This window comes from Vombatus ursinus, unplaced genomic scaffold (assembly GCF_900497805.2).
Source record: "Vombatus ursinus unplaced genomic scaffold, bare-nosed wombat genome assembly UNPS02014821.1, whole genome shotgun sequence".
Taxonomy (NCBI): domain Eukaryota; kingdom Metazoa; phylum Chordata; class Mammalia; order Diprotodontia; family Vombatidae; genus Vombatus; species Vombatus ursinus.
Genome location: NW_020954599.1, coordinates 7,953,883 through 7,971,439, shown reverse-complemented (window position 1 = coordinate 7,971,439; position 17,557 = coordinate 7,953,883). Strand labels below are relative to the sequence as shown.

Here is a 17,557-nt window from a genome sequence, read left to right as displayed (position 1 = left end):
TCATAATTTCTTATGGCACAATAATATTTCATTATGTCCATATGCCACAGTTTATTCAGTTGTTTTCTGGTTGATGAGCATTCACTTTATTACCCGTTGTTTTCCCCAAAGGTAAATAGAACAAAAAGTGTCAGGAGCTGCATAGCAGGGGATCTCTGGAAAGTGGGGAAATTTGAGAATGGCAAACAGCTGTGAGAAGTTGGGGTTTTCATGCATGACTGAAATAGCTGCCTCATTTTCACTTCCCCTCCCCATCCCCCACTCTCCTGTTCACTCTGCTCCTTGGGCAACTAGGACCAATGAGACTGTCCTTGTTGTCTGGGAGCCTATGTTCTGTTGGGGAACCAACATATCTACCTATAAGTAGTATATATGAAACATAAACATGGTAATAGGGGGCATTAGTAGCTTTGGTGATTGGGAAAGGCTTCATGTAAGGTGTGGCATTTGAGCTGAACTTTGAGGGAAACCGCAGTGGATAGAGCACCAGGCATGGAGCCAGGAAGACCTGAGTTCAGATGTGGCCTCAGACACTTACTAGCTGTGTGACCCTGGGAAAGTCACTTAACCCTGATTGCCTTAGTTTTCTCATCTGTAAATATGAGCTGGAGAAAGAAATGGCAAACCATCCAATTTCTTTGCCAAGAAAACCCCAAATGGGGTCACAAAGATGCAACTGAAATGACCGAATAACAACAACAAAAGGGATTGTAAGAGGCGGAAATGAGGAAGGAGTGCCTTGCAGGCATGGGGGATAGTGCAGGGCACATAAATGGGATATAAAATGTGGCACGTGAAGAGCAGGACGGAGGCCAGTGTAGCTGAACCATGGAGCTTGTGAGAGGATGTAAGATATGGTAGGGTTGAAATGGTAGGTTGGAACCAAGAGCTTCACGAGGGTTTTAAATGCCCAACAGAAGGGTTCATATAAGTACTTAGGGGGCATAGTGCTTACACACAGTAAGTGCTTAATAAGTGCCTACTGATGGATTCGTTGACTAAGGACCCACTGGAGTTTATTAAACAGCAGAGTTGCAGTCAGACTCAATTTTGCTTGTTATTATATTACTTTGGCCTTTATGTGAAGAATGGATTTGAGAGAGGAAACACTTTTGGTGACTCTTATAATCTAGGTGGGAGGTGATAAGAGCCTTAGCTAGATTGGTGACTAGATAGGAGAGAAGGAAATGGATCTAAGAGATGTTGTAGAGTTGGAATCTGGACTCCAGGGTTGCGGAACTTGGTGGCTGGAAGGCTGGTGGTGTCCTTGATAGGGAAGTTAGGAAGAGGAGTGGGTGGGTTTGGGAGAAAAGATGAGAAGTTAGGGTTTGGATATGTGTGAGTATCAGATGCTTATGAATTATTCAGTTTAACATGTCCAATAGGCAGTTGGTGATGGGATCTAGAGCTCAGAAGAAAGACTAGGACTGGCTATATAGGACTGGAAACCATCTGTGTAGAGATGATCATTGAATCCATAGAGCTAATGAGGTCACTGAGATCGTAAAGAGAAAAGAGAGCCCAGGATAGCGTCAAGGGTCAGAGATACAGGGGATGATCTAGAAAAGCCGAGTGAGGAATAGTCAGAGAGGAAAGAGAACTATGTCATGAAAACCTAAGGGGGAGATAGTAACCAGGAGGACAGGTTAATCACTTGTGTGAAAGGCTGCAGAGAAGTCAAGATGGGTAAGGACTGAAAAAAGACCATTTTGTTTGGCAATGAACAGATCAGTGATGTCTTTGAAGAGAGCAATGTCAGGTGAGTGAGGTTAGAATCCAGATTGAAAGAGGTTGAGAAATGAAACATCCCCAGTTCTTGGCATGTAGTAAGTACTTAAGAAATACTTGTTGACTGACAGGCTCACAGAATGAAGGGAGAGACATAGAGGCAACAGATGTAGATGAATTTTCTAGATCTTTGACCTTGTTAGAGAAAAGAGATATTGTATAATAGCACGAGGGATGGAAGGTCAGGTTGAGGATCGAGGTCAGTAGTGTCAAGTGCAGCAGAAAGTTAAGGAGAGAGAGGATTAAGAAGTAGCCATTAGGGGGGCAGCAAGGTGGCGTAGTGGATAGAGCACTGACCCTGGTGTCAGGAGGACCTGAGTTCAGATCTGGCCTCACTAGCAAGCTGTGTGACCTAGGCAAGTCACTTAACCCCCATTGCCAAAAACAAACAAACAAACAAAAACAAAAAAGAAGTAGCCATTGAAGCTGGCAGGAAAGAAGGAAACAAGCATTTATTAAACCTATCCTGTGTGCCCAGCACTGTGCTGAATGCTTACAAATATTATCTCATTTGATCCTCACAACAACCCTGGGAGGTAGGTAACTGTTATTATTCCTATTTTACGAATGGGGAAATAGAGGCAAACAGAAGTTAAGTGACTTTCCCAGGGTTACCACCCCCCCACTGCCACCCCCAGTAAATGTGTGAAGCCAGATGTGAACTCAGGTCTTCCTGACTCCAGGGCCAACATTCTCTCCACAGCACTATCCAGAGTGATTTCATTGGGGATAGAAGCCAGGTTTGCAAAGTGGTAAGGAGTGAGTGACTAGTGAAGAAATAGAAATAGTGAGTATAATCCACTTTCTGGAAGATGGAAGATGAAGAGATAACTGGAATGATCACTGGTAAGGTCAGTAAGATTTTACTTTTCTAACCTCGATGAAATGTTGAGTGTGTTTGTAGGCAGAGGTGAGGAAATCAGTCAGTCAAGCCAGAGATTTGAAAGGTGAGGAGAGGGTGAGGATGCCCAGTAGAGGAAGATGCTGAAGGAATTGTTACACATGGGTGGTCCTCCCTTTTAAGGGGCTCACTCTGTGAACCTCTCATAGAGAAATGTAAAGCAAACTGGAATATGCTGAGTGCCTGAGAGAAGGACCAAGTGCTGTGACATGATATGAAAGGGGGAGGGAGCTTCCTGGAGGAGGTGGCATTTGAGCTGGCTCTTGAAAATGGACCCAATCAACAGGAGGGATGGTTGAGGGTAGGGGTGGGGAGGCACGAGGCACTGGAAGATGGGGGGAAAGGAGAAAGCATGACAGAAGCATAGGTTGTGGGAAGGTGTAGATGTTTTCAGCACAAAGTGAGTATTCCAGTTTGACTGGAACCTGTCCGAAGGGTTAGAAATGTGAGAGAAAACTAGAAAGAGGAACTTGCATGCCACACTAAGGACAAGTTAAGACTTTCTCCAGCAGACAGTGAATTGAAGATTTTTAAGTAAAGAAAATATTTGATCAGGCAAAGTAATGTAATATACAGGAATGCAATATTATTCTACTGCATTCATTTGGTTCCTGTGGTGGCACAGTGTGGAATTTGAGTTAAGAAAACCTAAATTCAAATCCTGCCTCAGACATGTTGGCTGTATGACCTTGGGCAAGTCACTTCTTTGGCTCCATTTTCTTATTTGTAAAATGGAGAGTATAATAGCACTTACCTTCCAGTGTTGTGAGAATCAAATGAATTAACAATTTAAACTGCTTTGTAAACCTTAGAGCACTACATAAATGCGAGCTGTTGCATTAATTCTACATTTACTGATATTATTATGACTTCACAGCATTGCGTTAGGATGTTTGTGTCATTCGCTCCCGTGACCTTGGCCAGTCTTATTTTCCTGCTTCAGCTGCTACAGGAGGAGCCGCTTCTTTGTTTCTATCTTCAAATTCATGGCTGCAGAAAGAAGCAAATTTATTTTATGGTCAATACTCGGCTGTTAGACTCTTCCCTGATGCTTTCCTGTTAAAGTACTATTTAGCAAAGAAAACACCTTGCTTCTCCACTGTCTTTGATAGAATTTCATATATTTTGCATTTAATATGCTTTGTAATGTCTCTAGTTTTTCTGCATCTGTAAAACAAAACAAAAAATTAGTAAAGGTTTTTATCCCAAAGTTCATTATTTCTTCTCCCTACGTATCTGTTTGTTCAGCTGTAAGTACCACAAGTCAAAGTACTTTATTGATTTTTTGAGGGCTCCCATCTGTCATTTCATTGGTATCATGAACTCGACATGAGGAAACTCCTAGCAATTCAGATTGGTACGTGCTTTGCAAGAGCCTGAGACTCTTAGGGATTAAGTGACTTGCCCAGGGTCACACAAATCATATCAGAGGCAGGACTTGAATTCAGGTCTCCCTGACTTTGAGACCAGCTCTCTATCTCTGTCTCTAATGCCATACTGCTTCCCTACTTCATTGATTCTTTTTAAAAAATTAAATTTTTATTGATATCATCTGTATTTATATCACCTGCATCTCCCAATGTATCTATTTCATTCCTTCCCTTCTTCCCAGAGAACTTTATTGTGTAACAAAGAATAAAAAGTTATTAAAAAAGCACAACACAATGGAAAAAGTCTGACATTATCTTAATTGTTCTATACCCATAGTCATCTCTGTTTGAAGGAGGAAGGGAGGGGGAGGTACCTTTTCATATTTCCTTTGGACCTACAGTTGGACATTTAGAATTTCTCAGCATTGATTTTCACTGTTGTTTCTATTTACAATGTACTTATTGTTTGTCTTGTTTTCCTGGTTCTGCTTATTTCACCTTGTATCAGTTTGTGGAGGTCTTTCTGTTTGTCATATTCATTATTTCTCATGTAATTTTGTATTACATTCATGTGCCACACCTTATTTATCCATTCTTTAATCAGTGGGCATCTACTTTGTTTCCAGTTTTTTGCTGCTATAAAAATATTTTAGTACATGTGTGTGTACATATACACACATACACATACATAAATATGTACACACTCAGTGGAATGCCTGAATGAAAGGGTATGACTATCCCAAAATATCTGTGATCTAATTCACATTTAAGAAAAAATGTCATGATCATTGCTATTCAGGTCACATATTTGAATTTATTATGAGAATTGGTATAAAATGTAGGTCTAAACCTAATTTCTGCCAGAATGCTTTCCACTTTTCTCAGTAATTCTTATTAAATAGAGAGTTCTTTCCTAGATAATTTATTTTTTGGGAGTTTGTCATACAGTGAGTTATTGTGTTCAGCTGTTTCCGATTGCTTCTAGTCTATTCCATTGATCTTATCAACTTTCAAACAAGTATAAAATAGTTTTGCTGATAATTGCTTTAAAATATAATTTTTTATGTCTGAAAATTTTTTTCCCCTTTAATCTTGCCCTTTTTTTCGTTATTTACCTTTATATCCTAGACTTTTTTTTCCCTCCAAATGAACTCTGTTATTTTTGTCTAGCTCTATGAAGTATCCTTTTGGTTAGATTGGTACAGCACTCAATATGTAAAAAATCTGTCACTTTTCTTGTGGCATGCCACAGTCATGAGTAATAGTACTAGTACTAGTTAAGTAATTCTTTTCTTCTTTAAGTAATGTTTTGCAGTTTATCTATGAAAGTAATGAATGTGCTTTGGTTGACTGACTCCTAGATATTTTATGCATTTTTTAGTTATTTTGAATGGGTCTTTCCATTATTCCCTTTTGGATTTTGTTACTGCTGTATAGAAATGCCATTGATTTTTTTCTTTGGGGTTGGGGGGGTTGTTGGTATCCTGTTCCTTTACTGAAACAATTATTTTAATTGTTTTTTTTTCTGATTCTTTGGAGGTTTTTTATATTTATGTAGATTTCATTACCCATTTGTATTCTGATACTAGGAGAATTTTGCATGAGGAATGTCATCTGTGCAAATAACTATCATGGTTTTGGTAATTTAAAAAATCCTTCTATTTTGCATTGTTAGTTATTGATGGTGGTATTACAGAAGACTACTTTGATGTTGCAAGAGTTTAGTCAATTTTTTCTCAATCTTTAAGGTATTATCCTGTGTAAAAATGAAGCCATTCGTGTGTTTTACATGACTGAACATTTTTGTATAATTTGTAATAGGAAAAAATAAAATATAAAAACCAGTATCCACTTTACAAAAAAAATGAAACCATTCAATTTCACATGTATTTATTGAACCATTTGCTCATAGTTCATATTTGTATAGTATTTGAAGTTTTGCAGAACTCTTTCCTCATCCCTTTGTGAGGCAATTACTAACTGCGGTCCTGAGAGAGAAGTAATTTTCATTTATTTACATGTTTATTCATTATAGTTTACTTAATATATACTTTATTAAATTTCTATAATAATTTACCTAATTAAAATGTGATACTTTTAATAAAGTTTCTGAAGCAGGATTTTAGCCAAAGTTTCCTTATTTCAAAGTAGATGCTATAGTTACTGTACCAAACTTTCTCATGCAGAGTACTGGTTGGACAATGTGAAGGATATGATTATGACCAGGGTGCAATCCTTGTTCCTTTTATAGGATGAGTAAGACATGAGTATAAATCACTCCAATACACTGTGTAAGACATGATAAACCATAGGATTGGAGGATTTTTTAAAGGTCCCTTCCAACTCTGACATGTTAAGTTTCTGTGATTCTCGGTGGTAGAGTTAGAGAGACCTTAGGATCACTGGGAGTAGGGAGAGGCAGAATTGAATACTTGGTTAAGGAATTTAGACTATTTCGTAGTCCCCGTGGAGCCAGTGAACAATTTCTTTTAACTGAACAGTACAATCATTCTGATAAATATTTCAAACTATACCCATCATTCACTAAAATGTATATATACCCTTTGATCTAGTGAGACCATTGCTAGACTTATACCCGAAAGAGATCAAAGTCAGAGGAAGTGCACCCATATGTGCAAAAATGTTTATAGCATCACTTTTCGTTGTAGCAAAGAACTGGAAATAAGGGGGGTGCCCATAAATTAGGGACTAGCTGAACAAATTGTGGTATGTAAGTATAATGTCACATTGTTGCACTGTAGGAAACGACGAAAGGGGTGGATTCAGGAAAACCTTGGTAGACTTATGTCAACTGATACAGAGTGGGCCTAGTAGAAACAGGAAAACAGTGTTTGTAATGAGTACAAAATAGTAAAGGAAGCAACTTTGGAAGACTTAGGCGCTGTGATAAACACAGCAGCTGGTCACAACTCCAGAAGATCGCTACTGAATCATGCTTCTTGGTGGTGAGGTTATGGGAGAGGTACGTAATGAAACTAACATTTTCAGATGTTGCTAATGAGTAGATTTGTTTTGTACTTTATTGTTACGAGGAAGCTCTGTGTGTGTGTGAAACTTAAGGAAATAGGGATACTAAAAAGATGGTATGAAAGAATATCATTGAATCATTAAATAAAAAGAGAAGAACTGAAGAAAGTTCAGAAGGGGACACAGACAGTTAGGGCAGTGTTGGACCTACCATGTTAAATTTGCAATATATAAAACAAAGCCAAACTGAATCAAATGTCATGTAGCACATAGTGCAGTGCCTAGTATGAAAACAGGAGTTGGGTTAGAGAGAAAGTCACTGATCTAGGCACTGAATGCTTTCTAACCTAGATCTTCTTTGATAGGAAGACAGAAGATTGAAAGCAGTAATACAGAGCTCCGACTGTGTATCTCATGATTTTTACATAGTGTGTTCTGAGTCCCAAGGGCCCCTTCTCAGAAAAGGCCCTGGGCACACATGTGCTGGGTTCAATCCTAGGAGAACCTGAACCCCACTGAGAGGGGATCAGGCTTTTCCTACACTTTTTGACTCATTATGCCCCCCACCATCTAGTTTCAGAGAAAAATCTCCACAGCAAAGCTTACAAATGGCTCATGTTTAGAGTTTCCCCTAAACGAGACTAACAGGATTCTTGATATAATCCCTTATAAAATATAGAAGAATTATTGGTTAATTTGATTTAAAAAATAAAAAAAATTATCAGTATAAAAATGAAAAAGGTAAATTCATAACTATTGAAGAGGAAATATGCTAATGAAACTGACAACGAAATGGAAGGATATTTACAAAAGTATGAATTGCCTATATTAACAGTATAGTAAATAGGATACTTAAATAACCTTATCTTAGACAAAGAAGTTGAACAAACCATAAATTAATTCCCTAAGGAAAAAAATAAAAACTCAGGATCAGATGGATCTACAAACCAACTCTACCAAACATTTATGATTTTTATGAATTTTTTCTCAATTACATGTAAAAACAATTTTTAACATTTTAAAAATAATTTTTGAGTTCCAAATTCCTTCCCTCCTTCACAGCCCTGCCTTGAGAAGACAAACACATTGATATAGATTATACATATTCAGTCATACAAAACATGTTTCCATATTAGCCATGTTGTAAAAGAGAACAGGCTGAAAAAACCCAAGAAAAACTAAGTTTGAAAACTATGCTTCAATCTGCCTTTAGACTCCATCAATTCGTTCTCTGGAGGTGCATAACATTTTTCATTCTGAGTCCTTTGGAATTGTCTTGGATCATTATATTGCTGAGAATAGCTCAGTTATTCACAGTTAATCATTGTACAGTGCTGTTGTACATTGTACAGTGCTATGTACAATGATCTAGCTCTGCTCACTTCACTTTGCATCAGTTCATATAAGTCCAGGTTTTTCTGAAACCATTTTGCTTGTCATTTCTTATAACACAATATTATTCCATCACAATCATATACCACAGTTCAGACATTTCCCAATTGATGGGTATCCCTTCCACGTCCAATTCTTTGCCACAACAAAAAAAGCTGCTATAAATATTTTTGTACATATAGGACTTTTTTCCTTTTTCTTTGATCTCTTTGGGATACAGACCTAGTGGCGGTATTGCTAAGTCAGAGGGTCTTCACAGTTCTACAGTCCTTTGGGCATAGTTCCAAGTTGGGAAGGTCTCAGAGAGTGAACAGTGAATCCTCTTGATTCATGGGGGAGTGACCATGGATCACTTATCTTTAAGCCAAATCTATAAGGTTTTTCATATATACATAATCAGAATTATGTCAGGTTACAGATCAAATATTTAGAGGGCTCATAATGAGAAGGGAGACTTATGTGCCAAGAAAATTTAACCACCATGAAACAAGAGGCAAAGCAAGACGATGATGATCATTATTAACTAACATCCACTCCCATTGTCCATGAAATCAACACATTTTGACTCCAAATGTCTCATGTAGTCATCTGGTCCCAGGAAATCTTTTGGACATTCTAGAATAGGCCTCATTCTCAGGCCAGCTCTGAAAGGGGCTCTGTTTCTCTGGTTCCAAATCACTTGTAGAGATTCCTAGGTAATTCTGTTAAAATCTGCCAGTCACAAGACTTGATACAATTCAGTATGATATCTTAAATTTGGTTTTCCATACCTGAAACTTGAGGGAATTGAGGGGATTAGGACATCAAGTGGTTAATTGTGGGAATTGGGTGAACCACACTGATTCCATCTTATGACTCAATCCTGCAGCTAGTTCAGTTCCCTTTCTGTTCAATTAATGGGCCTAGTCCAACTTCTGTCTTGTGAGAAAACTTTATTCAATTGCAGGAATTGGGAATAAACCTTATTGTATTATTTGAATCTAGTCCTGTGTGGCTGGAAAACTGGACTATCTCTGTCTGCTGCTTAGAGACTCTTAACTGAGGGTCTAGATTATGCTGACCAGAAACTCAGTCAGATCTAAACATTGATGTAAGATAGTTTTCTCACAGTTGTACATCTCAAACAACCCGTATGTCATCTGATCCCATACTGATCAATCAGTTACTGTTTCTATGTTTCTTTGATTTGTATACAGACCCTTAGGGGGAGTGGGACGCCTCTTTTTCTGGTTTCAGGGAATTGTACCTATTCACTCTTTTAAGACTTCCAGACTTGGAAAGTCCCTACATCGTATTACCTCATGTTGTATTGTTTCCTTTTAATCAATTGGCCTTATTTGATTAGTCGTTTTTAATGCATAGAAGTCTGCCTCCTTCTGTATTTAGGGTCCATTGCCAAAGTGGAAGAAGGCTACTGATCCTGATTTGTTGGGCAGTTGCCATGCATTGCTTAATGAATCAAAATACTCAGGAACTTAAGCCTTTATTTCCTCAATTATTTCATCTTTTACCCACCACAGGTGTGAGGTACCTCAGAGTTGTTTTAATTTGCATTTCTTTAATTAATAGTGATTTAGAGCATTTTTTCATATGACTAAATAGCTTTGATTTCTTCTTCTGAAAATTGCCCATTTATCAATTGGGGAATGACTCATATTATCATAAATTTGACTCAGTTCTGTGTATGTTTGAGAAATGAGGCTTTTATCAGAAAAACTTGCTACAAAAAAATTTTCCCCCAGTTTCCTGCTTTCCTTCCAATCTTGGCTGCATTGGTTTTGTTTGTGCAATACTTTTTTAATGTAACCAGAATTATCCATTTTACATCCTGTAATACTATCTATCTCTTGTTTAGTCATAAATTCTTCCTTTGTCCATAGATTTCATAGGTAAGCTATTCCATACTTCCCTAATTTGCTTTATGATAACACCCTTCATTTCTAAATTGTGTACCCATTTTGACTTTATCTTGGTAGACGGTGTGAGATGTTGTCTGCCAAACATTTTAAAAACAAGTCAACCCACTGGCCATGTCTATTTATGTATTATCTCATCCTGCTCATATTGTGTCCCATCTCTTTGCTGAGAAGTGAGAAACCAGCATTGTATTTCTACTTACAGTCCTATCTGGGCCTGAGAAAAGAACAGAAAATGAGAACTCTTGTGTGAAACTGTGATTCAGCCATCATGTGCAGCTGTTGTAGTATTTCAAATTTATCATGGTAGTTCAATACTACCCTGCTTGTCTTTGTCCTCTTTTGCATTTTCTTCAGTTTTCTTCTGTTTAATGATTCATTGATGTTCTTTTCTTTCTATATCTGTATCACTCTCCTTCTCACTCATAATCCCCCCCCCAAAAAAAGCCCTTCCTTGTAACAACCAAGTACCAACGGTACTCTGTTATATTTATACATCATAATTTGTTTAACCATTCCCCGATTGATTGGCACCCCTATAGTTTCCACTTTTTTTCTTACAACAAAATATTCTCTCTTAAATATTTTTGTACATGTGGGTCCTTTCCTTATGTTTTTAAAATCTCTTTGGGGTATAAATCTTGTAGTAATACTACTAGATCAAAAGATATGTCATGCACGATTTAGTGACTTTTTGGTTATTGCTCTCCATGAGGGCTGGACAAATTCACAGCTCCACTAACAGTGCATTAATGTGTTTGTTTTTTCCATAGTACCTCCAACATTTGTCATGGTCCTTTTTTTTTTTTTTCATCTTTGCCGATCTTATGGATCTAAGGTAGAACCTCAGAGCTGTTTTAATTTGCATTTTTCTAGTAATTAGTGATTTGGGGCATTGTTTTATATGGTTCTTGATAACTTGGATTTATTCCTTTAGGAACTGCTTATTCATATCCTTTGACCATTTTACTATTGGAGGACGACTATAATTGAATTATATGATTACATAATTAAAGCACTTCCTTATAAGTCTTGGAGAACTGCATTTATTTATTTACTTTTCAGCTTTGTGTAATCATAGTTTACCATTTTGTCTGATTCTCTCTACTCTTTTTTTTGGTCAGAAACACTTTCCCTGAACACAGTTGTGATAGATGTTTCCTTCTTAGTTCTTTTACATTCTTTATGAATTGAACTTTTACTTCTTAGTCACAGTTGTCTGTGGTGTGAGATGTTGCAATGACTAGGATCTTGTGCGTCTTTTCCAGCTCTGATATTCTGTGGTTCTTTTGCTTCTACCTCATTTTCCTCTAAAATAAAAGTTAAAAGATCATTAATTGTGATAGAATTTGAGTTTTCTTGAAACTGAACATTGAATGATTAACAGATTTTCAGCATTGGTTGAGTGAAATGACAGTCCAAGATCAAGTTGTGCAAAGAAAGTTTGCCTCCCAGAAAATACAATTTGAGCGAATTACTTTTTTGTAGTTAGTAGACCAATACATTAGTTGTCCCAGTTTGCTGTTTGATGTCCTCTTTCCCTTCTCCCCCTCCCCCTCCCTCCTAAAGCTAAGAAGTTGTGGTGTGTTTGTTTTTTTTCCCCTTTTTTCATCTCTCCTAGTGAATAAATGCACTGTTTTCTTTAATGTTTTAAGAATAAAAATGGCAGCCAGCACTCCCTAGAGTATTCTGAAGTTTCCAAAAATAATCCCATGTCTGAGCTAAAGCTAACTTAGCCGAAGTTTCCATGGAAAAGCTTTGTAGGAGGAGGGCAAATTTGTTCATTTGGGGTTAATTGCTTCTTGGCTCCCTGTTCTTCTGATTCATTACCTGGCCACAGGAACCTGGGTATATCTGTGGTATATCTGGCATATCTGGGTATATCTGGCATATCTGTGTCATTTTCTTGGGAGCCTCTGTGAGTCAGCTTGAGAAGAGGTTAAGAATTTGGACAAAAAGCCGGGAAACTAACCCTTGAGCCCTATTTGACATCATAACCAGTATACTGAGTATCAAATTTTGCTATTTTCTATACTGTACTTTGCATTGGGCTTTATAATTTTCAAAATTCTGGCGCATACATTTTATCCTCCCAAGAACCTTGGAAGTGTTGGGACTAGGACCAGAATTCAGGTCAGTGCTTTTACTTCCATCCCAAGCTTAGCATCTTTGTATGGTGATCTTCCCCTCTCAGTTGACACACAAACTTTATTAGCCCCTACTATATGCAAGATATTCTGTTAAATGATGGGGACACAATGCTGAAAACTGACACCGGCCCTCCCTGTGATAGGAACAGCTTCACAATAATATATAATAATTATTATAACTGATTATAATAATAAATTATAAATGATTTTATAAGTAAAACTAGCCTAAAGATTTAATTGGCCCAGGGGATTAAATCTTAAACCTTTGACTTTGGGGCCAGAGGAATTGTGTGTCTTCCAGCTTGATTGACCAACCCAGTGCCATCTGAGTCAATATACCCTCCTGACTAGCATGTTACCATCAACTTAGGCAATCACCTCATGCATGAAATTCTGCATCGCTGAATTATTAAAGTAGTTGTATGTACTATCATTTTAAAATTATGTTTTATCTTTTCAGTTAACAAATTTTTTTCTCCCTCTCACCCCCATTAAAAAATGAAAGCAAAACTCTCAATAAATATGCGTAGTCAAGCATAAACAAATTCCCGTTATCATGCAGGTCTAAAAAATGTGTGTGTCATTCTGCACCCTGAGCCTATCATGTCTGTTTCAGTAAGTGGGCATCATGCTTCATCATCAGTCCCCTGGAATTACGCTTTATCATTGTACTGATCAGAGTTAAGAAAGTATTTATAGATGTCTACGGGGTCACAAACTGTTCTGCCTTCTCAGTGAGTCTAAAGGAGCTTACAGATAATACTAACCCTTTTTTATATATGTATTTTCTTTTCTTTTTCTCTTTATTTCAGTGAGCAGTGCCAGAGAATGGAATCTTAAAATAGAGGCTTATTTTGATGTAGTTAGCTCAAAACCACTTGGTGGCCAAGTAACCGTGAGCATCCCAGGTTTGCAGACCCACCAGATATATGACATTGAACTTTGTCCTGGGCAAAGCATGATCCCCTTGCTCCTGAACGTCAACAAGGTAAGAGGCTGATTCTTGCAAAGATGCACATGGGATGAAAACTGGGTCCTTTTCATTTTCAAAGGACAGGAGACACAGGCTATGTGAGTCACTTGTCTCCATATCTTTACTCCTTTGCATTTTGAAAATTCACACTTACAAAATTAATCCACGTTGTGTATTCTGGAGAACATTTTCTGCCCAAACCCATTTTGGTATTTTTCATTTCTTCTTCATTTTTAGCTTCTGTATAAACTATATCTTTTCTCTAACTGTCGGAACTGGAGGATCGTTTGGCTCTCAACAGAATTCAGTAGGACTTCATAGGCTCATAAAAGATGGAGAAAGTGACTCAAGATCCTTGGTCCCTAAAGAGGCAGGAGATAAGAACCGCATCTTTAGCGTTAGAAACATTATTCCAGAACTACTAGATGATGTTGTAGGCATAATTTTAGAATGAATCAAAGATAAGATTACTTTTTGTATCAGTTAACATTTGTTGACACATTTCCAAGTGCAAACATCCTCAGCTTCCGTGCTCGGAAGGGGAGTGCTCTTCTCTTCCTCTGGGTGCTGTTTGTATAGAATCAGCACAATCCTTAACAAAAAAGGAGGGGCTGGCACTGGAGGACAAAAAGATGGGACAAAGCTACTTAGTAGCTGGGAGAAGTCTGTCTGAACTGACTTGATGTCTCTTAGAAGACAGACAGGAGAGGGGAAGGTTACTTAGGTCATTATCTTCCGTGTAGTAGGAGAGGCCTGATAAATATTCAGGTCTGATTGAATTGGATAGAAAAAGCTTAGTATCAGAAAATCTTGAGGCTCCAAATCCCTGGGAGTACATGCCTCTATTAGCCAGCGTGAACCAATTTGTCCTCTTACTGCCTGGGGATGGTTAGTTACATTCAGAATTCTGAAATCGGCTTGGCCATAGCTTAGTAATAAGTTCTCTGCTCAGATAAAGTGGTAACTTGAGACTTGACTAATTGATTGTACTACCTGATTAGAAAAATGAGTGCTAAAGGGTAAAGACTACAGAAGAGAGGAAAATGCATAGTATCATAGATGTGAAGCACCAGTGGAGTTTTCTGAATCTCTGTGCCACTACTTTTTTCTTTCCTTGCTATTTGGTCTCTCTTACTCTCTGTTTCCTACTGAAGTTGTGAAATGTTGTTTGTGGCCTAATTTCTGTTTCCTTGATTTTATTAGTGAGATGCAGTATTCTCCAGGCATGGTATTTTTGATAATTCTGCTTTCATTTCTGGGACCCAAAGTTTCTAGACTCAAAATTTGAATTTGTGGTTCATTCCCCCCCCCCCCCCCCCCCGTGGTGTTGGCTGTGATGGAGGGGGTGAAGAAAGCTGGACACATAGGACAGTCGTTTTTAATTATTTGCTGGACATGTGCCACAGGTTACTTATATAAGATGATTTAATCTATTTCTTAAGAACACTACAGTGGAGACTTGGTGGCCTAATGGACATGGAAACCAAACTGGGTACAATATGACAGTAACTTTTGAAGTGGAAGGAGGCTATCATATTGAAAAATTAACTAAGGTGAGTAAGTACTTTCGATTCATATAGTCTTTTTTATGCTAATTTTTAAATTTACAGGTCAATGAGGTAAGCGCTTCTATTATATTGCCACTGCCATCATCATTATTACTGCAGCTGCTGTTGTTATTAGTCATTTAGGTCAATTTGAAAGCAGGCAAGTGTTCCAGGTACAATATTTCTCTTGCTTGCTTAAACTTCATCACTGCCAGAGAACTGAGCTCTATTATTACTTGGAAGGAGTTTTCAAAACATAAATACCCCTTTCCTCCTCTCCCCCCCAACCTTCCCCTTTAGCTAGTGGCATTTATGAAAACAGTGGAGTACTTTGTGTGCAGTAAAAGCAGTATATAAACATTTTTGCTTTTGATGTAACAATATATCACATTACAAAGTGCATGTTGAAAAGCCTGCTGGGAGTTTGGTAATATTTAGAAATGCTATTGATGTAAAGCTTTCTCTATTTGGTTTAGTTTGCAAGTTCCTTCTTAAGTTTTCTTTCACATAAAAAAATGAAACATGGAAAATGCTCAGGGTATACCTAAAGCTGGCAGCTTGGAGCTTTTCAGTCTTCCCACAAAGGTATTTTTGTCTAGTTCCTATCACTGCGATATGGTGGCAGAGAACCTCAGAACAACAGGGCTTATGACATCAATTCAGATAAATAACTTCCCTAAAACAGACATAGTGAAAGTCAGACTTCACAGAGTTAGGTCCGCACAAGTCCCAGTAACACTTTTACAGTATCAATGTTGAGAGATAGGGCTAATTATTTTAAATAATGCCTGCGTGTTTTGTGTGTCTTTTAAGCATTTATATTTAATAGGCATATTTAAACAATATTTAAATATTTGACTCTGCCAAATCAAGACTTGCTGTGCCATCTACAATGTTTCTATTTTTTTTTCTTCTATGGCCCCAGATGTGTTGAATATATTTTCTCTAGTCTCTAGAGCTTATTTACTTCCTTGTATAGGGGTATTGGTTAGGCTAAACTATGGTACTCGGTATTCACATATTCTTCTGCTGCTCTGTGTTTGTCACATTACGATATTTCTTGTGGCTAGTAGGGTAATCCCACACAAGCATTTTCTTCTCCATTGGCCATGGCCTAATCACCAGGAATTCAGAGTTAGAGTCAGTAAACATAGTGCCTGTTATGTACCAACCATTGTCCTAAGTGCCGGGCACATGAAGAAAGTCTCTGCCCTCAGAGCTTACAATCTAATGGACAAAGCTTAGAAATAAAAAGAAGTTGAAAAGGAGTTGGACAAGAGAGTATCTGTCTTGAGGGCATGATGAAGTCCTGTAGCCAAGGTGGGAAATGATCTGAAGAGATGTGAGTTACAAAGTTGATTTCATCTTGCAAAATAATGGGTTTCTGGAGATCATGAAATCCAAGATTGCAGTGGGGTGGGAAATGATGAAGTGAATGACTTGGGCACCCTCCTTACATGGTAAAGGACCAGGGAGGAGCCCTCCAGTGTCCACACTCTCCAACCAGAGTGAAGGCAGGGGTGCTGAGGAGGTGTGAGTTGCACAGTTGATTTCCTTTTGAGGAATGATGAATTTTTGGAGATCATGAGCAGCCAGGTGGAAAATGAAGCTGACTGACTTGTGTTATCCTAAAGTAGAGATTTCAGAGGCATAGCATAGACCAGGCCTGCACAATATGTGGCCCGTGAGTGGTATGTTGTACAGGCCTGTTTTACATCCTGTACATTTTTCGCGGCCCTCCTGAAATCCTTTCTCGGGCCGCAAGTGGCACACAAACTGTATGTTGTGCAGGCCTGGCATAGGCTGTGTTTAAAAATGATAAAGCATGATGTTTGAAAAGACCATTTGACTGTTTGCCAACCTCTGGGAGAACCATAAGAATTTAACTCTTCAACAGTGCAGAGATGCCCTTCATCTACCCCTGGGTAATGCCTAGCCTTGAAGTACCAACCAGTGTAAAAGCCATTGCCAGAGAAAATGAACTAGAATCTGAGATGACCACACAGGGATTCTCACCTGAGGACTGTCTGAGAGAAAGACAATCAGCTTGGAAATAAAAACTTTTTTTTTTTTTAAGGCAGTTGGGATTAAGTGACTTGCCCAGGGTCACACAGCTAGTAAGTATCTAGTGTTTGGTCTGAGGCCGGATTTGAACTCAGGTCCTCCGGCCCTACCAGCTGTGCCACCGAGCTGGTCCTTTAAGGTGCTTCTTAAACAGCATCTTTCTAGCACTGCATGGATAGTGATTATCTTCTACAAAATTATAATCCCATCTTGGTAGTAATGACAACTTCCCAACATGAAGTTAGGCAACATTCTTGTTTTATTCTTTTTTCGTTTGTTTTTTTTTTTTGTTTTGTTTTTTAGGCAACTGGGGTTAAGTGACTTGCCCAGGGTCACACAGTTAGTAAGTGTCTGAGGCCAGATTTGAACTCAGGTCCCCCTGGAGTTCAGGAGCTGGTGCTCCATCCACTGCGCCACCTAGCTGCCCCAAGGATGTGACTGTCCCTAGGGCTTTTTTTTTTTAATTTT

The 17,557-nt window shown here is 38.2% G+C and overlaps 1 protein-coding gene across 1 annotated transcript in view; it reads left to right on the top strand.

Annotated features, from left to right (window-relative positions):
- The window catches only part of MANBA (mannosidase beta), a 111,282-nt gene that overhangs the window by 20,407 nt on the left and 73,318 nt on the right, over window positions 1-17,557 (top strand). Inside the window, exons 6-7 of the mRNA XM_027837602.1 lie at window positions 13,318-13,493; window positions 14,921-15,031. Coding sequence (XP_027693403.1) covers window positions 13,318-13,493; window positions 14,921-15,031 — 287 coding nt within the window. The remainder of the gene's footprint in view (window positions 1-13,317; window positions 13,494-14,920; window positions 15,032-17,557) is intronic.